The 26,287-nt window shown below is 36.6% G+C and overlaps 1 protein-coding gene across 5 annotated transcripts in view; it reads right to left on the reverse strand.

Moving 5' to 3' along the window:
• ADGRG6 (adhesion G protein-coupled receptor G6) overlaps positions 1–26,287 on the reverse strand; it is a 112,261-nt gene that overhangs the window by 23,771 nt on the left and 62,203 nt on the right. For all 5 annotated transcript variants that reach the window (XM_040598810.1, XM_040598809.1, XM_040598806.1 and 2 more), the window contains 11 exons: positions 23,964–24,049; positions 22,529–22,581; positions 22,395–22,448; positions 13,686–13,828; positions 12,874–12,988; positions 10,880–10,941; positions 9,210–9,417; positions 8,557–8,722; positions 5,177–5,317; positions 1,378–1,494; positions 201–246 (listed from right to left, as the gene is read on the reverse strand). In XM_040598810.1, the coding sequence (XP_040454744.1) occupies positions 201–246; positions 1,378–1,494; positions 5,177–5,317; positions 8,557–8,722; positions 9,210–9,417; positions 10,880–10,941; positions 12,874–12,988; positions 13,686–13,828; positions 22,395–22,448; positions 22,529–22,581; positions 23,964–24,049 (1,191 nt within the window). The remainder of the gene's footprint in view (positions 1–200; positions 247–1,377; positions 1,495–5,176; positions 5,318–8,556; positions 8,723–9,209; positions 9,418–10,879; positions 10,942–12,873; positions 12,989–13,685; positions 13,829–22,394; positions 22,449–22,528; positions 22,582–23,963; positions 24,050–26,287) is intronic.

The following is a 26,287-nucleotide window of genomic DNA, read 5'->3' on the forward strand; positions in this document are numbered from 1 at the left end:
TTTACGAATTTAAAATGTTAAACAAATTTACATTAAAGTATTTTTACAAGAATAATTAACATCTGCTGTTACAAGCAACTGTACTAACCAGAAAAAAATGATACAGTCTGAAGAATTCTTCTAATTCTGCAAGGACTGATTAAGAAGCAAAATGGCTAAGACAGTGAGCAATTTTAAAACTATGGTATTTTTAAACTTACCATTTTTGTTCATATCCCAGAAGACACAGGTAGGCTTAGGATCTTCCTAAGAACACATGACATGCAAAAGTAGACTTGGTATACCTCTTCAAACATAAATCTCATCAACATACACATTTATAACAGATGTTTTACTCCTTATCTTTTTATTTAATGAGAAGAAGAATCAATATTTGGATTGTCAATTTTTTTTTCTTGTGTCATATTAGAACTTACTCCACTAGAAAGACAGATCTGCCCAGATTATAAAATCTAGAGCACTCTTCCTCTGCACTGTTCCTTTTCCACATCCTCAGACTAATTAAGTTTTATTGTCTCACTAAAGTCATCCATGAGTATGACGTCTTTACAGAGTCTAACTACTTTTTACTGTTCACTTCCCTAGGACTTCTTGATGAATCCTTTATATAACTGGCCTTGAAAATGTGCAAAAGCCTGCTGAACCTAAATGGAGGTTGTTTTGCCTGTCCTTAAAATAATCATTATAATGAAATACAGGAAAGTTAATCAAACTGTGAAAATTAGAAACTGGGTTCTCATCACTTAATTTACTTAGCTATTGCATTTTAACATCTTCTTTCTTAAGTTCTCTAGTGCTATTGTCTCTTTTGCAGTAGCTGCTGACAACATGTCTGAGGACACTCAAGCTCGCATGTTTTTTAACTGAAAAAGTATGTGCCAGAAGGTTGCCTTTGGTCTGTATTTTCCTAAATTAATTGTAGTCATCTTTTTACAATATGGTCCTGTCCATTCTTTCTTTGCTGAAAACCACATTAACAAGAAAATAACTTGGGGAGCTATTAACAATACAATTCATGTTTGATCAAAGAATTTAAGTAATTCTAAAGTTCCAGTGTAATAAATCGTGTCTCTGGTCACTGGTCACAAACGTGGTCATGAACAGAGGTTTTGCCTACAGTTATTGGCACAGAAATTGCCTCTGAGTGGCAGAATCAACACGTTTCATATAAATACAGAGCAGGAATGTGCGAGGAAGAGGTTTTTTTGTGGGTTTTTTTTTTTACTTTTTGCTTATTTGTTTTCATTCTAGAGTTTTTATTTCCCTTTTAGTTTATGTCCTTACTAAAAATCCATCCAAATCAATCAGGCTATATGCTTAGCCTTTGCTATATATAAACTGTTTGCCTGTTCATCTGAATAATCAATCTCGTTTTACCTGAATTTTGGTATGCTTAATTGTAACCTTCACATAATCCTGAAGATCCTGAATGGTTATGTTTCCAATACTGCATGCCACCACAAAACTGGTCAAATTGGCAGGATTTTCTGCATCCTTTGAAAGATTCAGAAAAATATAAATGCTTACGCAGCACATAACATAAAAGCCAGAGCACACAGTTTCATTTTTGTAGCATGCCAGAACAAATAAGTTGTCATCATTTTTACACTTTTGATCATGCAATATACGAACATTATGTTTATAAAATCAAATTATGAGCTTGCCTCATGGAAGTTTCCCTATTTTCCTTATAGTCATAAACATATATAGGCACAATTATAGAGAGAGGTTAGAAGGCATAAATTCCCCCTTTAATCATTATGTCTGATGCCAACAAAATTATAACTCAAACAATGTAGGAGATAACCCATGATATGATTAGCTCATTTCCCTAAACAAGAATGAACTAGCTTTCTTATTATTGTCGATGTTATCCTTTTCAGTAGATGCATTTTTTAGCCAACAACCTGTTTTCTGTGTATACTGCTAAATCATCCTCCATTTACAATGAATGGCTAAGAAACAGTAAATAAATTCAAAGAAATGTTACATACTGGAGGAGATATTTGCTACTAGGTCATATTTGATGAGAAATGAAATAGAATACTGATGTTACCACTGAGTAATAACATTTCTAACAGGCAGTGAACAAGTACCAGGTTGAGAATTTTCCAAAAGAGAAGTTTTCCTTGGAAACTGATGATTTATTAAAATGGAATTGCTTTGGAAATACTATTTTCTTTTGATGAGCTTCCATTGAAACCTGCATAGTTACATGGCTGGGTGGCCTTATGGGAAGCTGGGAAGCTTGGCCACTCCGTGTGGCAGATCTTAGGTCAAATGAATAAATGAATCTGTTGCCACTCACTTTTCCTCCAAAACTCTGCACTGGGAAACTCCTGACAGCCCCCTCCCCCCCCCCCCCCCCCCCCCCCGATTCCTTCAGTCTAGGGGTTTTGTTAGCCTGACAAGATGTCAGGTATCAGCTCAGCACGGGGCTCATGAGATCCCGCCACCCACTCATGAAAGGCAGAATAGCTTCATTTATTAAGTGCACATTATCCTGCGAAGAGATTTTAACTTCTTAAGAACCATATGCAAGATTTTTTTAAACATGGCATTTCAGACTATACTGGAGCTCTGTGACCTAATTTCCTAAAAACTTAAAAATTGCAGAGGAGTGAAAATGCAGTTTTCTAGACAGTTCTTGAGCATTCAAACGAGAAAACCTCTTGGCTACTACCTAAATTTCAACACCTGACAAAGTCTAGGAAAGCCTTTGGACAGATTTCTATGGGTTTCAGTGGATTATGTCTCTAGCAGACATATCAGATGTCTCTTTAGGAAAGGCAATATAATATATTCTTACTTGTCCTTAGAAAGGAATAGAAATATTGTGTGCATTAAAGTAGAATACAGAGAACTGCTTATTTAGCTATAAGGCTGTGCTCATCTAAAGTTAGGGGTAAGCTTTTAGCCAATAAAATATACAGAGGTACAAAGTAAAGCAATATGGCTAGTGTTCATGCCATAAATCTGGTCTAGTCTAGACAATCACCATTCACATATTTATCATATTTTCACTTTATTTTCATGGCCTTAGAACTCATGAGGATGTTCTTTCCACCTAACTTTAAACACGTAAAAAGATGTCTAGAACTGAAGTAGCCATTCTAGCATTTCTTAACAGTCAGTGAAACTAGCACATCCAGTGCGTAATCCATTTTACTTATTCTATACACCTAGGTTGAATATGGGTTGCCTAAAATAAGTGTCCATTTTAGAGGCTCTAAGGTATCCTGCCTAGTCTCCAGCTACTACTGCAGAAGATCTCACATCTCTTAGGTGTTCTTTGTCCCATCTGTCGGCCAGTAGTATCTTTGTACCTTGGGGTGTCTCAAATTGCACTTTGCTTATTTGCCTGGGGAACTGATGCTTAGTCCTGCACTGGGATGAGATGTGTCACACCTCAACAGTGTCCACTCTTTTGCATTAACTGGCTTTGAAGGCAACTTATGGAGAACAGTTCAAGCATAGGTATGTACACTGAACACACCTGCCTTTGGCAAAATGAATCCCACCCTGAATAGCTTACATTAATTTTTCATATAGTATTCTAAGTAATGTAAACATCAGATTTTAATGAATGACAAGATAAAACTTATTACTAGCATTCTCCAGTGGCAAATAAAAAAACCCTCCAGTGATGTAAAGTATGATGTTTCACTGTTATGTTGAATGCTTATAAGAAATGCAGCTAATAGCATTGGGATTTTTTAAAATTGTGATTGGAATAAATATATTTGTGAAATATTTTTATATAGTTTTATATATATACAGATAAAGTTACTGGGTTTGAGACAGCATGGAGATCATTTATTTTTAGTCTTTATTACTTTTTAGACTTACTTTATTTTTTGACTTATTAAAAGGTGAGCTTTACACATTTTTATTTAATAGTGTTGAACATGTCACCCACAAATTGTTTGAAAAACACACAAAAAAATGGAAGGAATTTTAGTTGCAAATTTAGATGCAGATTTTAATGTTTTTTGCTTTTCAATGACTTCTTAAGTATCCCTTAGAAACACATTCCTGCACCATTAAAGGACACATTCTGACTTTATATGATTTTATGCCATTAGGACAAGTTTACATCTGTATTCTGGTTTCTTTATTAAATATATCCATCCTGTTTTTCTCAAAAATGGGCTTAAAATGAATACTATTTTCAATAGTTAAAGGTACTTTGGGGTGTATTTCAGAAGGCAACTGAGGGTCATGGGTATTTTCTTGCTCAGATTATCTGAAGAATCTGGATACACTGCCAATAAAAATGATAATATAGCGACAATACAATACTACACAGTTCAGCGGATGAACAAGAGCCAAAGGTCACTTGAAATACTAATGGGAAAACAGACTCAAGTCTTCTGAGACTCAGTCTACGGTTCACTATGAAACAATGTTTCCTTTTTAATTAACTTTTTTTTTTTTTTTTTTCCATATAGGTATGGTTTTGGTTGTTTTTTCCAAGCTGTGAATTCTTCCTTATTTTTTTGCATCTACCTGTAGGAACTTTTTATAATTACCATATGATGGGACCCAAAGGAGAAAAAAATCAAATCTACCTGAGTCCCTTTATTTTTCAGGTACAAGTACTGTTATCCTTATTCCATAATAAAATACGGTGTGCTTATGAAAACACATATAGGAAGAGTGATATGTACAAAACCAAATGTTCTCTGGAAATGGCCATCAGCCCAGAGTTTGCAACTAAATATGAGTAGTCAGCTGGATATGAGTGTAAACCAACTCCTTTAAGGAAAAGAGGAAGAAAGAGTACTTGGCAGTGTGACAGGCCAAATTCTTTTCTGATTGAAAGGAACCTGACTCCACTGAATAACAAGGACCTATATTAATGCATTTTAACATGTTATGCCCTTTAAGAGGCCTTGCTACTTTACTCTGTTACAGTTTTCCATAGGTTACCCTGAGAAAAAGTTTATCTCCCGTGTGACGGGAATTTGCAGTCAAATCATTGACTTTAATTCAGCTTGGGTACTTTGACTATCTTGTCACTGAACATAACACTGCCTCTAGCGCCTATATCCGGTACCACCTTCTCATTCCTGTAATTCATGGGATGCTGTGAAATGATTACACTACAGAAAACCTTTAGCAGGTGGCTTTGACTCAGCCTAATTGGAATGACTTCAAACACATTAAAGTTTACCTGAAAAAGACCATTTTTATTGAAGAAAGTAAACTGAGCCCTTGATATAACTTCAAACTCGTATTGACTTAAATTCTTCAGTAAACTTGGTGGCAGAACAACAGAAGCGAAGGCATTTGTCTGATCCTTGTCAAAATCTATCTGTTAAATAAAAACAACAGAAGAGCATGTTCAAACAAAACCCAAACCATCCATTGTCCACAACTGGGTTCACACCCTTACATAAAGATAGGTAAACATGGGACTAGAACCAATCAACACTACTATGACCTGTATGTATGTAAGAGTTAATGCAATAAATAAATTTTAAAAAGGCTTAGGAGGCTTTCCCACCATTCCTGCATGAGATCAGCCTTCTGCTACAAAAAGGTACTAGATAAAATCAAAACACTCCTCCATTACTATAATAATGATTTGGAAATAATGAGATGATAATATAACAGTAATGATAATTTTCAATGACCTTCAAGGTACTTCTCATCATACCAAACATTGCTGAGAACTGAAAAATATGCTGTGAATCTTTCTTTCTTGAGTTGTATTATTTGGCTTGATCTGCACATCTGAATTAATTCTCCTATGAGCCTTTCTAGTTTCTCTGTTACAGAAGGGAGATTTTAAAACAATGATTAGTGTCACCTCTCTATCGTTCCGTGTAGCACAAAAAAGTCAATTTCTGTCATCAATATAAGTTTAATCTGTACTGGTAATGTGTCAGACAGCTGAAAGCCCTCTATGGCACAGGGATATAACAAGTGAGCAGGAAAGAAACAAGGATGCAAGCTTGCATTTCATTAGCTACAAGAGAGCTCTCCCACCGTAGCACACTCAAGGTGTGCCACCCTACCCATCAAAGGAAGGGGAGCAAGCCATCTCACAGTGGCTCTATAGTAAAAGTGTTTAAGAATGTTATTGTGAGGTAAGGAAACTCACACTCCTGACTTCTCCAGAGGCAACTTGGTCATGTATTTATGCCTCTCATGATCAATCATATGATTCTAAAAACACCATTAGCTAATAGAAAGTTAAAAGCCATAGGCTACTGATAGATTTATTTAACTTCCACTGATTTACTGTGAGTAACAGGCATCCTTGGAAAATAGTAAGAAGTGGTTCATAGGTGTCTCCTGACAGTGCTAAATGCAGTTGAATAAAAGGTTTTCAAAGAATAATTCTGTCACGTTAAACAGGAAGTGTGTGTGTGATAAAGTTGTGCCATTAGGTATTGTCTGCAAATAGAGTGGAAGAGGCTTCTATAAAGAAGTATGGATATATTACAGGAATAATTTGATAATATGAATCACCAAAAGCTAACTTAGTCAAAGCTTTGGCAAGAAACATAAAGACACAGTGGACTGAAATAGAATCTTTCCAAATTGCCATGGATACATTTGCTTGATATCTACTTTAAGAAAAAAAAATGAAATAAAATCTGGAAACATTCTGACATACAGCTTGAAGAGTTTAATGCTCTCTGATGAGCCTGGGATAGATCATCACATCACTGTTGAAAAACTTGGGCTTTAAAAAGGGAATCTCCCTCCAGCAGGGATAGCAAGTATCTTTCCTGATAGGCATGGAAAATATAAATTGTGACCACAGCTGCTGCAGATTTTTCTGGTAGGAAGGATGCTAGGAATTCTCAATCAGCTGTTGGAAATGTGGAAGTCTGAGAACAACTTCATGTTCCAATAGGAACATTATAAATAATTTGACGGAGTTTGGATTTTATGATTATTTAGACAGTGCTATAATAAATGATTCCAGGGCAAGAAAATTCCTGGATGTCCTCAAGCCACAGATGGTAATTCTTTTATACATGCAAACAGCCCAAACCTGGCTTCAGAATTTTTCCTTTCCTCTTTCCATAAATACAGGATGAAATCTGGAGGAGAAATGTTCCTTTGATAACAAAGAACAATCAGCTATTGAGCTTCATTAATAGGAGAGCTGAACAAAACTATATGTACAATTACCAAAAACTTCTAATAAAATTGATTGTAAGAAATCTTAGCCAAAATGTTCATGAATATAAGTATGTGAAAACTCTATAACATTAAACCCATTTCTGTCTATTTAAACCAGCATTTGAGTTTTGATCCAAAGTCTATATACATCGCATGTAAAAGCCCTACATCCTATTATATTACTACTACTTTCCCAGCACTGTCTTCATTACTGTTTTTGATTTTTACAGGATATAGTATTTTATAAAATGATCAGTCTTTTATTAGGATAACTGTCATGCTGCTTTGCAGTGGAAATTAATTCGGTTGCATAAGATGCTTGTACTCTGGTGAATAGTCTTACACTGTTTTTATAATACCACATTTTGTTTCAATTCAGTTTTGGTTCCTCTGGCCCAAATGCTAGCAGATTATTCTTATTTTTCTGTTTTATATTTTCTGTGTGTTTCCCCAAGTAAGCCTCAGTGTATTTGAATGGTTAGACTCCCAGGAAACTGAGATTACATTACCTTTTTCATAGGCTTCTTATATAACTGTGAAAAATTACATTGCACTACATTTTAAAAAGCATTTGGGTACCAGGAGATGCAGACAGGTATACAATGAAAATTAAAAAGACTTGGCACCTCATTGCTACTGATTTCAACAGAACCTTTGGAAAATCCCAATAGGTATTCATGTGCACCTCAAATATTATTTCATAGCTATTAGACGTCTGATCTTTTCTATTTGCAAGAAAAAAATATAATTTCTATTTGTGGAAAAAAAAATTAAATTTTTGGGTTGATGACAAGTATCCTAACTATAGCAGCCTGTCTAGATACTGTAGCACTGGAGACCATTCTGCATTTTGTTTCTTTTATTTTTCATATCTAGGCTGGTCAAACTCCACATGAATGTCTTGAACTGCCTCAGACATCCCAAATGGCACAAGCCTATCAATCTACACGTGAATAATTGGACCAGCCTTCAGACTCCATTAGTAGGTGTTTAAACTGTACTGGAAGGTTGAAGATCTATCTGTAGAAATCTACATGTACATACCTATATTTAGGTGTCTTATTCTATAGCTGAAATGCATCAATGGAATTGTTAGCTAGTGTACAATGGGTAATACAGCAGACTGTTAAAGATTATTTTCCCTTTTCATTAGTAAAAGAAAACCTAAAAAGTATGAAGTCTGTTCTGGATTTGTAAGAAAATTACTTTTCATCCATACGGAATATGTGAGCTTATCTTGGTTTCCTGTCACTCAAGGAAATACTACATTAATCTGTTTGGATGATTGCAGGAAAAAGGAAATAGAAAGTAGGGGGAGACCTGTGAGTTATAAGTGGGTTTATAGGAACCACAGTAAACGTGCTTGGAACAACAGGCACATTTCACATGTAAATACAACTGCTTGTTCCGTACCTGGAAATCAGATGCATTATTCTGTGGACTGACACTGAAAGAACCACCTTTGAATGAAGTTGAGTTTATAGAAGACACTCCAAGAGCGAGGTTTCGTGTTGAAATACTCATGGATGGTCCAGTGAACTGGATCTTTAAAGCCAAGGCATCGATAGTTTTTAAAGCTCTGAAAATAAAAATAAAGTTATTCTAAAAACTGAATACAGAAAAAAAAACCCACTATGCTCTATATGTTCTTCATGTTTCAGATGATCCTTTTATTATTGACTGTCTCTATCACCCATCTATGTATTCACAAGGAGACTGTCAGGCTGTAAATTTACGCGTCTCTGTTGAAAACAAACACTTTTGATTGACAGAAACTATCTGACTACATATCACTGATCCTGAAATAATTTTCCAACAATATTTAGATCTATGCTATGTCATGTATCAGGAGATTTCTTTTCCACCCAAATACTTTATCTTTGTCAAGCACATTAATTTTAGTACAAGAACAAATATTTGTATATCTAATTTGGAAAATTCTTTCTAGTGGAAATCAGAAAAGTTTGATTTTTGTACTGCAATTGTTTGTCTATATATGGAAGAATGAATCCTTCCAGCCTTACACGTTGCTTTCAAAAACTTGTCTCAAATGCAGAAATACTTACTCTGAAGATGATGCTGCCAATACACTGTCTGAACTGGTTAGAATATTGGAAAAAATTGTCACCACGGTAGAACCCAGAGATTCATCAATTTCTTCATCATTCACAATTTTTTTGAGCTTCTGCACAACATCATTTACTTTGTCTGAGGTTAGCTGCTGCCCTTCACCAGTGAGATTCAGAAGCTGATTGGCTATGTCAGCTGCATTTTCTGTAAGTGAACACGTAAAATGGAATAAAAAGAGAAAATAATGCCTATCAGTCCTGAAGTAATTCAGAAACACAATTTTTTATACTTACTGTTGAAAATTAGAGCATGGTCTGTGGTACTTGTAATGAACATAGGATTTTATCATTTTATCAAATTTATAATTTCATGAAAAAGTGTATAGAACCTGCTGATTATTACATACTGTCCGCATTGGCTGTGTCCTTCTCCTTAATTTGATTTGAGTTTGTACATCAGAACTATTATTGAAAGGACTGACTGAAAGAAAAACAGGGGAAGTAAGGAATAAGAAGCATATTTTCTCTCCTTTTTTCTCCTTATGCTATCCTTCCTTTTTCACTGGGAAAAAGTTTCAGTATTGAAGTGAAACAAATGCATCCAAAGTCACTCTTACTGAAAAAGTATTAATTCTTTTAAGCTTTGGTGAGAAAGTCTGACCTGATTGCAAGTATTTCAGTTCCTTCAGAGGATTGTAGTCTTACTCAGAGGGTTGGCAAGCACAACACCTAAGCAAATTTCATGAGAAGAATCTTCCTGGTAAGGAAAGCTTGAGTATGTGTCTAACAGCAAAACATTAGCGTAAATCACGTATTGAACTGTTAAGTTTGATGGGGTACCTGGATAGAAAACTAATAAAACCATTAGTATTTTACAATATCAAAATGTTTGAGATTTATTGGAATTTACAAATAAGATTTTGATATATCACTCTTCTTTAGTCTGCAACTGGCTCTGTTCTTTTAATGTTCTGTTTTATAATACGGCTTTTACTACATTTACTGTAGAATGTCCATTTTACATGAAATGATCTTTTCGTATACCCTGACTGCAAGTTCTCAATTGCTAAGGTAGCCAGTCTCCCTAGGACACCCCTATTAGTGGAGAAAGAAAAAGAAGCTTCTCCAAGAAAGTAATTCAGAACAGGAGCTTGCTGCAGGGGCTCTGAAACGAGAGTATCATTCTCTTCACTAGCTCCGGAACTAGAAAAAGGGGCCATAAAATTGTTGTCTGTTCATTTTACTCCTCCTTTAAGGCCAGAATGACATCCAGGGGTATTTTGCAAACTGAGAATAAATCTGAAAATATCTGATCATAAGCCCAGTGAAGAGAGTGGGAGTCCTTCCACTGTCACCTATAGGCATTGGAAACATTTAAAAATTTGTCTAAATATGAATGCCAAATTGAGGCAAACTACTACCTGCCTCTATTTTTGCTTAAATTGCATTTAATGTCATTAATCAGTATCCAGAGATTTTCATGGGTGGACTGAATTGAGCCTGGTGCACTTCCCAGAGTTTATTTTGCACTGATTTTTTAGAAAGATTTTAAACAACTTAGCATAAAAGGGAAGATATTCTTCCTTAATGTAACTTTCTTTTAGTAAGCAGTAACCAAAGACTACAAAACTATTCCTTTAGCCAAAGACCAACATCAATATACTCACCTGTGCAGTTTCTAAGATCAGGCTGGCCCCAGTATGATGTGTAATTCTGTAGACCCAAATAGCTAAAGAGGAAAAATGACAAAATTTGTATGAAATAAAATAGTAAAAATATGTTAATGTTTCATAATTCTTTTGTAGGTGTCACAGTGGACCACTCTTCTCAATTCACAATTTTCCTAGCAATATGACCCCTAGTGACATTAAATATATATGCTTGACAGCAGAAATATGTGATCAATTAAGTGACAGTGCTGAGAGAAACCCTTGTTCTTTTGGACAAATTCCCAGCTGATTCCTGTACTGATTTAATTAACTGCATCAGCAGAAATTCTGGCCTTTTATTTTGGGAAAGACACAAATTTTAACACAAATTATGCTCCTATTATGGCCTAATCAGATGATGTTTCTATGATTTCCCTTTGATATAAATGGCTTTGATCAAGTCAATAGCAAGCTGTAATATCTCTCAGAAGAGCATGCACAGGAGCTATGTGGAGATAGAAACTTATGCGACCCACGAAAACTTGGGCAGGTCAGCATCAGATCCAGGTGCTGGTGAGGGGCAGATAAGTTTGTTTTGTTTTTTTTTCAAAATGCTTCTTTTAGAAAGCCTTATCATAGCAAAATACCCAGATACAGCTCCAAAATTTAACACATTTTTCCCTTAGTTTTCTTTATAGATAACAATCTTATCATAGCATGGCAAAGGCAGGATGGAGAATGGGAAAGTGTTATTCTTTCACTCAGCACATGACAGAATAAAGTTATTCCTCAGTTGATCACCTTTATTATAACAGCACACTAGCAGATAACCTTCTACTGTAGGATGCATAGGACTAGAAAAGATCATTGGAAGAGCTTCCTCTTCTTTCAAAACACATCCCATCTGTACTCCATATTGGCAAAAGCTAGTGAAGGCAGAGGCAAGGAAAGCATATCACAGTGCAGAACACAGTATTTTTTTTTTTATGAGAAGTGCTGTAAACAGATGATGGTATTGTGTAGACCACAAATGAACAATAAAGATAAGCAATACTGGGGCAGAAGAGGCCAGAAGTCTTAATTTAATGATTCTGAGGCTCTGACATAAAAACAATATGACTTCTGCACTACTCTACAACAAAAGCTGGTCAATCAGAATCCAGCAGTTCTTGTACAAGATTAAGAGGCTGAGGAAGTGAGTTAAATATAATGCTGGTTGCTTTCCTGTTTGGCACAGAACCTCAAAGCTGATTCATATCCATGTTGCCATATTGTTTTCAAAAAGTAAAAAGATCTGATCTTCTCAGAACATGTTCCAGATGCAATGTGGGCGGATAAGGCTACTATATTGCATTTAATGGTGATCATCCTAAATACTGAAGAAATTACTTAATATTGCATCATCATAGCGTTCAGGGCACTCAAAGGAGATCAAAGCCATATTGTTTTGGTCATATATCAATGAAAGTAATAATATTACCATTTTACAAATGGGAAATAGAGATACAGCGTCTAAAAGCCTACACTAGGGAAAATTTAGCCTAAACCTTAAAAACACAAGTTCAGGTCTTAAAGTGTGAGATTATCCCCACCTTCAGTTGTGACTGACTAGCAACAAAATACTTGTTTCACAGAATTTCTTTTACTTTCCCTTAATGAGATGAGAGGTTCTGCATTAAACCAAATACACATCTCATCTTCACAGAGTTTTGTTGATAATTTCTTATGCAAGTCAGATAGTAGTAGTGGAGTGGGAGAAAATGTGAAACTGTAACACAGACATGCAACATAAACTTCAGGACTTGAAGAAAGTAGTTTTGTTCCATAAGAAGGTGTTATTTTTATAGTAACTTTTAACATGTATTCATTGTAGACCTCAATACGCCCTACAGAAGGGGCGTATGAGCCTGTTTTTCTTACCAATTAATTACATACTCTTACTGCACACAAATAATCTTCCACAGTATAAAAACCATCTTCCAGAAATCATTTTTAGCTATCTGAACACCTACCAGGTTCTTGATGCGGTCTGAACTGAGCTCCCATGGCATAATGTGAAGTTGGTCACAGTCGGTCTGGTATCTGGCCAAAAATAATTTGGAGGGTTTTCTTCAGCTAAACATTTTTCTGTAAAAATAAAAGTATGTCAGTGTTAATGGCAAATTTCTTCATCTAATCATCTCCCATTTCTTGTCTTCAGCTCATCAACCAGTCTACAGCACAAAGCTGTCTTCAAATGAAATGCTTGGTTATCTAGAGTAGTGGCAATGGAGGGGTGCACAACAAGGTCAATCTATACGGCTCTTCTCAAGGGAAAGGATTGAACTGCATGCTGCATCCATTTGCAGTCCACCAGCCCCTACCTCCTCTCTCCCAAGGGAAGGGCAATCTCTGACTGGAAGAAGTTGAATGGGAAAAGATGACTGCTAAAAGGAGACTGATTAAGGGCAGCAGCTGGCAAAAGCACAGACCACAGGGTTGAGAAGTGGCTATGAGGGGCCTTGGAGGTCCAAAATGTCTCATTATGGCTCTGGCTGTAAATCATACATCTTTATCCTCAAACTACCAGAGGTGCCATCAGGAACTGTTCCAGCCTCTTTGAACCAGATAGGGAAACACTGACTAAAGCAATCTGAACAACTGCATTTGTGTGTTAAAAGGTACCTGGAGTACAGCTCTCTGAGATTAGTGGAACAATGAGGCTTAAAGGGACAATTAAAAATCAGTCATACCTTCTGGAAATGTGGGATCATTTTAACATAGAAGATGCTTATTTTTGGACAAGCAAACAAAAGCTGTTGTAACAAAGCTGAAAACTACTTACCCACTGGATCAACATCCACGGTATGAAGCTTATATCCTCCTTCCATGGTCCCATTATTATTTATGAGCTTCTGTCGGATGTCCTCCTCTTCTAAATTGACGTTGTTGGTAGCATTATAAACCAGAAGAGCCAAAACCGAAAAACTGCAAGGAAAATTATCCGAGTGTTTGAGTCAGAACAGTAGAGATTAAATGTGAGGACATAAGAATATCTGTCAGACTCTGGTTTTCTGAATATGGAACAGTGTCACCAAGACAATGTTGCTCATTATCTGTAAATTATTATTTTTATATATATAGGGTCATAAGAAGAAAGTATGACTGGGAAGTTTCATCCTCTAGTTACCATTAAGGAAGAAACTCATCAAAAGAGCTAAGAAATGTTTTCAGAAGATTTAGATTCTTGTATTAAAAGATATTAAAAGTTGAAAGCATAAAGTTGTGAGTTGTGAGCTCTAAATAGGCCCTAATCAAATCTAAAACTCTGGTAGCTGATGGCTTAGGAGTTTAAGAGCTGATTCATCCCACCTTACAAAACTTGTCAGAAGTCATCCTCCAGAGGGTCTGTCTCCACTGACTACAGAGGAAGAGTGAAAGACTAACGAAGAACAGATGCCTAACATATAAATGTCTAAATTTTGATGGAGTGAAAAACACCCTGACACACTTCTGAAACTTTTAGTCCTAATTAGGAAAGTCTAGTTGCTCAGATGAGTAATTCAAATTTGAGCAGTAATAGCTGTTTTGTACTGTAGCCCACTGCTACTTTCTTGGGCATAAGAAGTAGTTCAAAGTGCCCAAGTCTCTTTCCTGTGAGAGAAATATAACAGTCCCCACCCTTGTCCAAAAACATAGCTTTTCTGGAAGGGAAATAATGAACAGAAAAGCAGTTTAAGCAGGACACAGGAAAGAAACCCAGAGTGGAAGGCTCAGAAATTTCCTCCTGGGACACAGAAAACACATGTTGGAGAAGAGACTATGTTGGTACCCAAGAGCATTGCTTGGCTCTGGCTAGTAGGAGGTGACGCCACTGAAGCATGGAACATTGGATCTCCATGGGAGCCAAAATGTGGAAAAAAGGAAAAAGCAAGCCTGCTTTGGGCTCTCTTCATCTTAGCCTTGCCCTCGGATACCCATTAGCCTGAATAAAGACAGACCTTCGCAGTGTGTGAGCAGTTCCTGGCAGCCTGGGAAGTGGCAGCACTGCCAGCACACCTACAGTGAGCAGGGAACACACCAAACAGAGCTGCTTTCACAGGCAGCCCCCAGTGCAAGAATGCAGCAGTGAGGTAAAGGGTCTTGTGGTCTACTTGAAGAAGAGTAGGAGAAAAACTCCATAGGGGTGTTGTATGGAAAAGGGCTAGTAGGCTTTTCAGGTGCCACTTCCTAGACAGACCAGGACTTCATTACCAAAAATCTTCTAGAAAGACATCCCCATGATGACAGCTCTGTGCTGCATTTTCCAGAGGTGCCTGGTTTGGTACGGTATAAAACTACATCTTAGTGTACAGATGTTGCTCTTAGATGGCAGTTTTAATCCTCTTTCTCTCAGACATCATTCTGAAAACTGAACAACTCCAACCAATAATTCTGAAGTACTCTCATTAGTGGAATGGCATTAAAAGAACTGGCATTAGAAAACAACCCCTCAGTCTAGGAAAAAAATTAAAAAAAAAAAAAAAAAGAAAAGCCCAAACCTCACTAAGATATCATGAATTTGAACTAAATACTCTAACATTTCACTGTTTCAGATGTAAAGAAATAAGTAAATAAATATACCCAGTCCCTGGATAATTTTTTTTTATTGTATTTTTGGTTGAACATAAGTACACTTATTTTTTTTATTGCTGTAACTGCTGTTTTGCTGGTAACATGTTGCTGAAAAAGAAGATAAAAATATGACTACCTGCCGACTTGGCTTGTTTTTTCCCCAGTAGATGTATTTTAGCAGGGAAATTCTGGCTATCCCTGGCCAGGTTGCACCTGCCCTGCTCCCTGAGATACTGCGTTCCTCCTAACATTCCTTTGGTCTACATGGAGTGTTTAACATATGGCAATAGCCTCAGTAGGGTGGATATGCATTAGCAGGCTTTTGCTGTATACCTCGGATATATTACGAGGCACAAGTTTATTATGGCATTTATTTTTAGCAGAAGCATGGAAATTGCCTACGGGATTGACAATTCCTTCAGCCCTCCAGTACTTCAGCCCCAGAGTCTCCTGGCACTTAACCATCTTTCCTAAAAGATTCTGGCTTCAATCATCTATTCCCTTTACTTCAGAAGAGGAAAACTTAATATACTGATGCCACTCCCTACCTCAGCACTTGGCTGCAGAACAGAAGTCATAAGTGAACAGTCACCGCTACTGCTATGCTGCCTATTGCAGGACTCCCAATTAACCACAGTGATATTTAGTACCCATAACTGTGTGTAGATTGCGGTAGAAGGGTGAGGTAGAACTGCTTAGATGAGGTAGAGCTAATTGCAGTTACCTTGAACAATTATACAGAAAAGTATTGATTATGAAGCACTGATAAAAATAATCTGTTAAACCACTTTGTTATTTATTTTCTGAGAAACTCTTAGAGCATAAGTCACGTATAAGAGCCTGTTCCATATTATGATGAAAACAATGTCTATAAACTTTTCAGAATGACTCATGCCAGCTTCCCAAAGTAAATAAATACCTTTTAACTTGACAGCTGATGCAATATGAAGCTAAGTGCTTCCTTCTACTTTTGTCAAACTCAGATCCAAGAAGAAAAACATTTTAATGGTGAAGAACAAAATTCTTGATTTGGGAAACAGCAGGCCAACACTCAAATAAATGGCAACAATGCCTTGCTCTGTCGGTGTCACCAGATTTGCTACACTGAACCTTACATCTTTTATTGTGTGCCATATATAAGTAGACAGATTCTCAGAGCAGTAATCAATTACAAATTACACATCACCTACAGTAACCTGTACTGATAGTATTACTGCTGTCAATATAAAAAAAAAATGACTGTGGTGTAGGTAAACACAACGGGGATAAGTATTTATGCCTCCCTTCTGACTGAAATGGTGTCAGCTGAAGCAAGCAGGAAAGCAGGGGAAGACCGGCATCTATTCTACTTCGTCCTGGTCTGTTGAGCTAAGCTGGCTCAGAAGGAGGAGTCTGCAAAGTTGCATCCTCATCAGAGGCACAGGAGGTGGTGGTGGAGCCTGTGCTGCCATGGCACATACCACAAAGCCGGCTTTCTTCTCCAGCAGTGTGACTCACAGCTATTCCAGGACAGTGTGCCTACACACAGGCTGTGGTCTCATTGCTACACGATGCAAGGAGCCTGAAGGAAGGATTAGCAAACCATGCGAACCGTGCAGCACAGGCTGTTTCATACCTGAAGATATGTAGTTTGTAATTAACAATGCATATTTTACTTCTAGTTTCAGTTGTACTAGACAGCCTGAACTAATACTGAATTATTGTGGCTGTCAAATTGTTTAACAAATCACTATTTTCTCTCATAGTTAATGTTACTTGATTTGAGGTATATAAAGCACCTAAAGTATTTTTAAAGCACCTAAAGTATTCAGTGAATCTAAATTTCCACTAAAAGTCACTGGGAATTTCATTCCTAACTACTCTGGCATATTTAAAAGTTTTAAGATGTCAGCATTAAATCCTTTACCAATCTTGCTGTTATGTTGCCTTTGAAAATAAGCAGCAATGAGTAGCAGTAGCTCAAGAGCGGAAGCACAAGTAGGCCCAAAGAATCACCTCTAAACACTACTAGCTTCTTCACATTAACAGGACAGATGAAAAAATAGCTTCCTATTGTTTAAGTCACTCAGTGAAGATGTAATACAGACAACAGACAAAATGTGAGAAAACACACAGAATGAGACAGAAAGAAATCTGAAAGCAGAGGGAAATTAAAAGCATTCCACAAAAGCATCTGAGTTGGGGATAAACTTTTACTTGAGGCAATTGTGATTACTATACCACTAAAATGTGCAGAACAGAGAGCAAAAAATTAGGACTGGGCATAACAGACACTTTCAAAGTAATGCCAAGGATGAAGAGGTTCCTTTCTCGGCAGGCGATGTTATTGAAAAAACAAAATCTGAGACTTCAGGACACAAAACTAAAAATTGCAGCTACTTTTTGGACTACTAAAAATAAAAGCATTCTAAGCCTTCCTTTTAAGTTAATGGCCACTGTATCAGAACAGTGCCGCAAGCAGCATGGTCACACCTCTGTGCTTGTCCTTGTGTCTCCAGGCCTTGCTGCTTACAGAGCTGGTGTGGGAATACAAACAACCATGGCTTTTCGACAGAAAGCACTTACAGTACATGATGACTTTCTGTGAAGGCTATTCGTTACTAACAGAAAGGCAAAATGGAGAGGTCTGGAATCCCTCACATTTCAACAGCCAGTATTCACTGAAATGAGTTTTTGGTTACGTCTGAACTATGTTCCAAAACAACAAAGAAAACCCTTATTCCCCAATATATTATTTTCCTAAAAATGGCATCTCACAATGTCAGGCCTACACAAAATCCAGTTGAAGTCAGTGGAAGGACAAAGGAAGCAATTGGAAGCTGGATCAAGAGCAAGCAGTCTCAGCAGGAGATTAAGAAGGGATCATCCTTCAGTCAATCAGGAGGAATTCCCAAATTCTTCCATCTGTGATGATGTCTTTCTTTACAAGTCATGGACACAAGATGCCAGCAGGACACTGTGCAGACATCTCTGAATTTCTGCTTGGCTCTTTGTTGGTCGGTTTTTCAAGCAGAAGTATCACACCTCATGTACACATTATGGGGCATTTTAAAACGGTGCTCAATATTGGCCAAGGCTGTCCCTTACTGCCTTTGGTAACACTGAAGCTAAAGTCGCGGGGAGTAGGGGTGGGCCAGGTGCAAGTTGTTCCTAAAACCTCACCAGTAGAAACCGGGAAAATTTTAAAAATAGGAATAGGCATCACAGATGTGTTCATTTATAACAAGGATAGCATTATTATTTCAAAACAAATAATATGAAGTAATCTACAAAGAATGCAAAAGCCTAATACTTTACTCAGTAAAGATACTTTGGACTATAAAAGCAAAACTATCCTGCTCTGATGTTGCTAACTCCTGTTTAAAACTCTTACACAATCTAATTAGCTTAAATTGTATCCAAATCCATTAAACTTTCCATTAAGCAACACAGCACCCAAGAACACAGCAAGCAGGAGCCTGAATCTGCCTCACTGACACTGGCAGCAAAACTCCCACAGACTTCAAAAAAGCAGGACTAGGCATGGGCTGCTCAGATTTCCTGCTTTCCTCTCTATTTTCATTCCTAAGAGAAGAGATTTCTAAGTTTAGTGGTCTTTACATGGATGGCTACCACTGTGGTTTTTAATTTGGTAGGGTTGTTTAACAGGGCTGACATTAATGTTGTTTCACAAAGTAGAAGCAATTGATCACAGGAAATATGTCAAAATGATGACAATCAAGTAATGGAAGTTGGAGCAAGCATAATCTTACTTGTATGTTAAGTGGAGAAAAAGTTATAAATTAATTTGGGCCTGAAATCTCAACATTGCTTGCAAAATAAAAGAAGAAAGGAGAAGCAAGGGAGCTGAGCTGCTTAATGAAGACCAGTTCCCCTACCAAGACAGCCCTATATAGTCATCTGACAAGACCTAGGAACAGTAGGACCCTTCTGAGAAAAGCAACAGCAGCAGTCATAGAAAGTTCTGACAAAGCTGCAGTCATAAAAAGCAAAGAATTAATGAAAGAAACAAACACATATATAATTTATCTATATAAAAACCACAAACCAGCTTCACTTTCAAAGGTTTGTGCAAAATAATGGGAAACAGAAACAGCTATGTCCATAACCCATTCTGAACTCCTGTCCACTTTATTTTTAACTGCTCTCCTCTCATTAAGAGATGGAAACAGTATGTCCAGAGGAAAAGATTAAAAACAGACACAAAGTCAAGTACAGCTGTGGTAAAATTCTATTAAGGTAGTTAATGATCTACGAAAGCATTAGCTTGATATACTGCTGCCATCCAGAGATTTCACAGTATTAAAGGTGCTGATAATAATATGCACTTTTGGACTTGGCACTCTGTCTGTCTCTCATCACCATGTACATAAATGCATAATAAGCACAGTGTACTTTGGATTTCTGCAGCTCATAGAACACAGCAATGAAAGTGTAACAATTCACTTCCATATTTGTATGTTGTTTTGCTCTTCTGCAGAATGCAGTACAGTTTAAAATACTTATTTGGAAAACACCTATTTTTAATGTGCCAAAAAAAGCCAGCTTCCTACCTCCCACTTCCAGCTTCTATTCCTTCTCTGAATTATTCTCTCTAATCATTCTTCCTCCTTCACCTGCAAGAAGACTAGGTGGAGAGACCGATAACAGAAGATCCCTGATAAGGTAGCAGTGTGGTAAATAAGAGTTGAAACGAAGCAAAGCAAAGTGCATTGAAAAGGTTGGCATAGGTTGTTTTGTTGTTTGGTTGGTAATTTTAAACTGTTGTATAAAATACTAATCCAAAAGGTAAGGATAAAAGATGTGATCTGAATGATAAGAATATGAATTCATGTAAATAGAGGGAAAACTCAAAGAGCAATTTAAAGATTTATGATTGTGCCTTAGAAATAAGAGGGCTATGATCTTGTGGAAAATTCAGTAAAGGGACATAAGGTTTAGTGAGTTAGGGTAAGGCTAATATGTTCACTTCTGTAAAAGCTAAAGTTAGGGCCATGATACTTATGGGTTAGGTTTTAATTTTTTACTGTGGAATGAAATTCTGTTCAGATAAACATGAAGGTAAATGGAATACTCAAAACCTAAGGGAAATAGTGGATTGTCTAAAACTGCAACAGAATTTTTTCTTGACTACCTAAAATGGAGAAACAAGAAAATGTTTGGACAACTATTCACAGAAATAATTTATAGGAATATTTAAGTTACCCCAACCAGATTGCTAGGTTGGGCAGAATCTTGACTTCCCCCCACCCCTTTTTTTTTTCTTTTTTCTAAGAAAACATGAAGAGCATAACAATCCTGATTATTTGGAGAACAGTAACATTTTGAGTGACATGATTAGCATTTATACTAAATTATTCAGAATGATGACAAAATGCCATTTGGCCTTAACACAAAGTGCGCTAGAGCCCATGAGAAGACTAGTTTCTCATTAGACCAGGCCTGGCTTGAAAAACTTTATGACATATTATCAACATGTAATTTCATTGCCTCTGAAATTATGTATGATGAGTAAATAGGAACGAGGTTGCTTCCCCATAACAGTGATACATTATTATAAATAACTTACTGCCATATACACTTCATGTCAAAAAATGAGAAAGGGAAAAGAAAAGGAAAAGGAAAGTGGAATTACTGGAATAACTTCTCCCTCTTCACCTCCTTTTTTTATAGACCAGGAAGAAGAAACAAAGTCCAGAGGACAGGATGGTGGGAAGGTGAGATGCAAAGAAATCAGGTGTGCAGTCTAGGGGAGAACAAGATCCTGACAAGCTGGTCTGCTAGCCTCATAAAGATGCAGGGGTGGGGATAGGGAAAGCTTTACATTCCCCAGCAGTCTTGGATTGTTGGTAAGAATAAGGCATGGTCTCCAATTAAAAGGTTTTGCTGGCATAACCATATCATTTAGAAGTGTGAAAAAAAAATCCCACCCACATCACTACACCCTACTGGAAATGTAGGTCAAGCAGCAAAATAGCCCATTCAGAGGCTGGGTTTACACTACACCAGTTAAATGGTTTTGCCAATAAAAGCTTTCTTTCTACTGTGGGTGTGTGGGAAGGAGATAGTACCTTTCATGAATCTTTTCATGTCTAGGTAAACTGTAGAAAACTGGAAGCATCAGTAACTACTTGACTACCACTGAAATTGAAAAGCCCAGCTTTTATCGTGGCAGTTAAAGTACTTTCCTTTGGGACTTTTGCCTGCACTGCAAACAGATACATCCCACAGCCACTTGCTGTCCCTTCCTCACAAGATTAATTATGCTTTGGTTTTCTCTCCTTAATTTGGTCCTAAGATTCACTCCCTTCCCATATAACCCTCAGAATCAGCCTGCCACTTTCAAAGAAATCCCCCAAGGGCCAATTTTCAGGGGGTGTGACCGATATAACTTTCTTTGGCTGCTTTTGAGGCTGTCCCAACTCCAGTGCCTCTAAGCCCAGCAGAAGTCAGGAAATGAGAACATATGGTAAATAGTTTAACTCACACTAGTTTGGCTTTCAATTCTAGCATGATTTTTCAGTGTTTTGCATCTAGTAAGATGTCTGTTAACTCAAAGGCTCTGGTTCAAGAGAATAAATGCAGTGACAGTGGATAGATACCAGTGCATTAAAGTTTGTTGCTAAAGAAAGCTGGGTGTGCCATACTACAAATATATGCTATGTCTGTTCAGTTTTGTGACAGATGATACCTGAGCTCTGAAAAAATGAACTGTTAAGGTTTAAAGCTCAGTAGGTTTAAACCAAACCAAACACAATAACCAGTATTAGGTTTCTGAGCACATCCAGAGCACTCAGCTCACCAGCAGTCATATATTTACAGACTGGAGCATAGCCCAGTAATAGACAATGAATCCAATAATAGACAATAAAGTCTGCTGTAAAGCCCCTTGTAATAGCAGCTGTTGCCTCTATCAAGAAAATGTCTTTAAATATGTTACCTTTTGAGACTTCTTTTTTCTCTTACTCCCTCTTTTATGGAGCCAGGGTAGATGCTATAAAAGAAATAAACATTGATTAGGGTGGGCTAATTCTCATAAGGAACATGGCATAAACATCTTCCCCCTTCAGTTACCTTATATTGACCACATATACAGTGTAATTCCAGTTCTGGAAAGTACGGTTTAGCTGAAAAACAGGAAGACATTGATCACACGAACGGTGAGATGTTAATGGGGCTCTTTGTTGCTTAAGACAGAGTTAGAATTTTACCCTTCTCCCCCTTGAGAAATTCCCTTCAGTTTTTCAAAGCAAAGAGAACACTCTCCCATTTCAGTGAGGTGATTGTTACATTAGATGTACAACTGGTAGTGAGAGATGTGGGCTTTTTTACTGACAGAAGGAAATCTCTTTAAGGTCATGACACAGTGAATAGGTGAGTACACAGGATGCTGAACTTTTTCTTTTCTCCCTCTCTTCCTCATCTTAAATTCTCAGAAACACTTCAATTAGAAAAGATTTACTAACAAAACTACAGGGTCAATTTTCACCTAAAAGTCTACAACCTTATGATCTTTTTTTCAGACCTTTGTATTATTTATTCTGAGTGGACAATGGCTGCTCAGTTTTCTCCCTGGTAGACACTTTTGCATACTCTGCTAGGACCAAGAGACACCTTTCTAGATTCTTTGGTTCAGGCACCTACATACTTTGCCTGGCTACTGCTGCTAAAAGGACAACCTTGGCAGGGTTGGACGGCTGCATTTCTGGTTTGTAGATGACTGTAGGTCCTTAGCTTCTGAAAGCCAAAAGCCTCCAGGTTTATTAAAAGAAAAATAAAGAACAATTGCCATATATTTATGACATCCTATGTTCATGTTATTTAATTGGTATAAAGACTACTTACAGATTGTGTGAGAGCCACTATGTATACTGTCAGAAAGGACAGAATATCTGTATTCCAACAGAAGGAAGTTTCAGGGGCAAGAACTTCAAGAATCCTCTACCCAGAGGGCCCAGAAAGGAGCTTATGTCTGCTAAAATGGGCTGAAAAACCAGGAGCTACTAGAAACTCCAACAACTGACCTATAGCAGAAGACTTCTGAAGCAGAGAATATTAGGGTAAATTGGAAAAAAGTGTATTGCCTCACACAAATACACACTGCCTGTTCTTTTATTACTTCTATCACAATATAACTTCAAAACCACACTGGTATTTGGGGAGAAAAAATTTTGCTCTGAATAGAGAGATGTTGGAACTTAGACATCTTTCAGTCTCTTTTCCTCCTTCAATGACAATTCTGATCTCACCACACTTTCCAAAATCTCAGTATCTACAATTCTTATGAAGCTGGCTAGTATAGTGCAGACATTTCAAAATGCTATCCACAGTGCCTAATAGCCCCAGCTAAACCTGAATTAATTACTGCACAAATCAATAATACAAAGTTCTTCAGAGAACACATAGTAATTTAATAATTTATTTGGTAGTCTCTTTTTCTTTTCTGATTGATAACATCAGTGGGGCAGATTCATATAGGTAATCACACAGGAAAGAAAACTTAACTTACCCATTCTGCAACCACATCATGTACTTTAGATACTGAGTCGGAATTGGAACTAAAGACAGTTATAGATATCCTGTAGAATAGTCCACCTGTCCATTAGAAACAGCATTATAATGTTAGAAAATGAGCAAATTTACCTTTTTAAGAACAAAACTTAAGTTTCATGATGAATATAAAGATTGGCTGAACCCCAGATAAAAGAACACCTCAAGCTCTTTTTGGCATTATGCAAGTTTGGAGCAAACAAGCCCTGCAGGCTTGGGCCCATTCTTACTAGTCCTGTCAAATTAGGTGAGAATTCCTTCCCTCTCCATATTTTTAGAGACACTTGAAATGTGACATGGAAACTCACAATGTACATATAAATAGTATTTTGCATATGCCTTTTATGTGGTGTGTAAAAGCAAGATTATGAAAGTGTCATGAATTTAGAAAATAATCATAACTACTGAAGTCTGTTACATGGATAAATTCTCCTCTCAGCCATATTGTTATAATGCAGAATTCAACCAATGCAGATTAGACTTAAAACTTCGTGAGAGCAAATAAGGCTCATCAATTGAAAGTAACAAGATAAATGAGGACAGAAATAGGTGGGAGAAGGGATATCCAGCTCTTCTTTTCACTACATAGTCTTGGCTCTTAGGCCTGGTTGATGGCCAGATCATAGAATTAAGCTCATTAGTTCGTAGGCAGCTTTAAAAGATTTCACATCTAGTAAATAACATCGAATGATCTCATAGTTATGCTCTGTGTTAAAAGTCTACACCTTTCACAAGTTAATTTTTTTTCATTAAGCTACTAAATCTTCTGTATGCTCTAGCTGGATAAAATTTCTCAGGATGTGGGGGAGGTTTAAGAGTTTCTGGATCAATTCACTTGTATGAGTATGTACATGTGGCGTTGCCTGGTTCAAGGCTGTTAGAAAATGAAGTTATGAGTCTTGATCACAGATACATGTATTTATATAAATCTTATCTAAATCTTGCAGAGACTTTACATAGGACAGAACAGTACATGACAACAATTGTACAGAAATCCCTTTCTGTTTTTTGATTGTAAAGGAACTACTCTATCTTTCTGACTCTAAATAAAAGACCTTTTATTCTAGGTGGAGCAAATTTCATTATTTTATAACTTCATAGATAATCAAGTATCTGGAAAAAATTTGAAGTCAGTATTTTCCAATTTAATTGCGCATATTAGTTACTATCCTATTCATGAGCTAGCCTGAGTATTGCTCTTTCTTCTCATTATGGAATTGATCATATGGTCACTGAGATTAGTATGAAAATTCCTCTGCAATAAAATCCTAAAAAATGAATGTCTTACAGGAAGATGGTTTACCAGTTACCTTCTTTGGTAAGCTATGATTAGATTTTAGATATGGGTAGAATGAACTTGCTTGGTTTTTGATTTATTTTTGGTTTTTCTTCCCCTAACTTAGCAGACACACAAATTTGGTGTGCAGTTTAATCCGAAAATGTATTTTGGTTTCTTATTATTACTGTGATAGTTTCAAATAAAAGAGAAAAAAAAAAAGCCTTTGGAAGTAGAAAATTGGACTTTGCTCAACACTTGTGAGAGCTGGATCTCATTTATATGTATATATCCCTGTATATACATATATTAAATCTTATATGTATAATGTACCTTTTATATGTGCTACACACACACATACAGAAAGTGTGCATTATATATATTCTCACACATTAACATATAAACCTACATATATAATTTTAACCTTATTTATGTAATTATTTATATGGATAAAATCACCTTAATATAGGAATATGCAAATTATTTTTAAAATCAAACATAGTAACTACAAACTAGTTAACAGCTTCAAGATCTCCACCAGATGGTGACCCAAAGCATGTTTTAATGAGGTGAAAAAAGAACAAGAACAAAAAACTAATCTACATTTTTAAAGACTCTCAGGAGACTGCAGTGGCAGATAGTGAAAACTAAAGATGATTTCTCACTCTCCAAATTAAACAGTGGAAATCCCATCTCAAAACGCTGAATGAAAAAAAAATATTTTTATGGGCAGAAAATTGATGAAAAGTAGCCAAAGACAATTTGAAAAAAGAGGAAAAAAGAACCTGGAAAAACATTTCTCCCCACACCCACCACCAACTACAAAAATATAATGATCAATGAAATACCAGGTTTGTTTTCTTTTAATTCTGTTAGGCAAATTATTCAAAAGTTTCTTTTGGAAAATCTTTGCTTTTTGAACATTAAATCCTCAAAAATATATGAATACTGTAAATGAAAAACATTCATACAACCTCAGACAATAAAATGGCATAAAAATCTATCAA

Source organism: Falco naumanni, chromosome 6 (genome assembly GCF_017639655.2).
Source record: "Falco naumanni isolate bFalNau1 chromosome 6, bFalNau1.pat, whole genome shotgun sequence".
Taxonomy (NCBI): Eukaryota; Metazoa; Chordata; class Aves; order Falconiformes; family Falconidae; genus Falco; species Falco naumanni.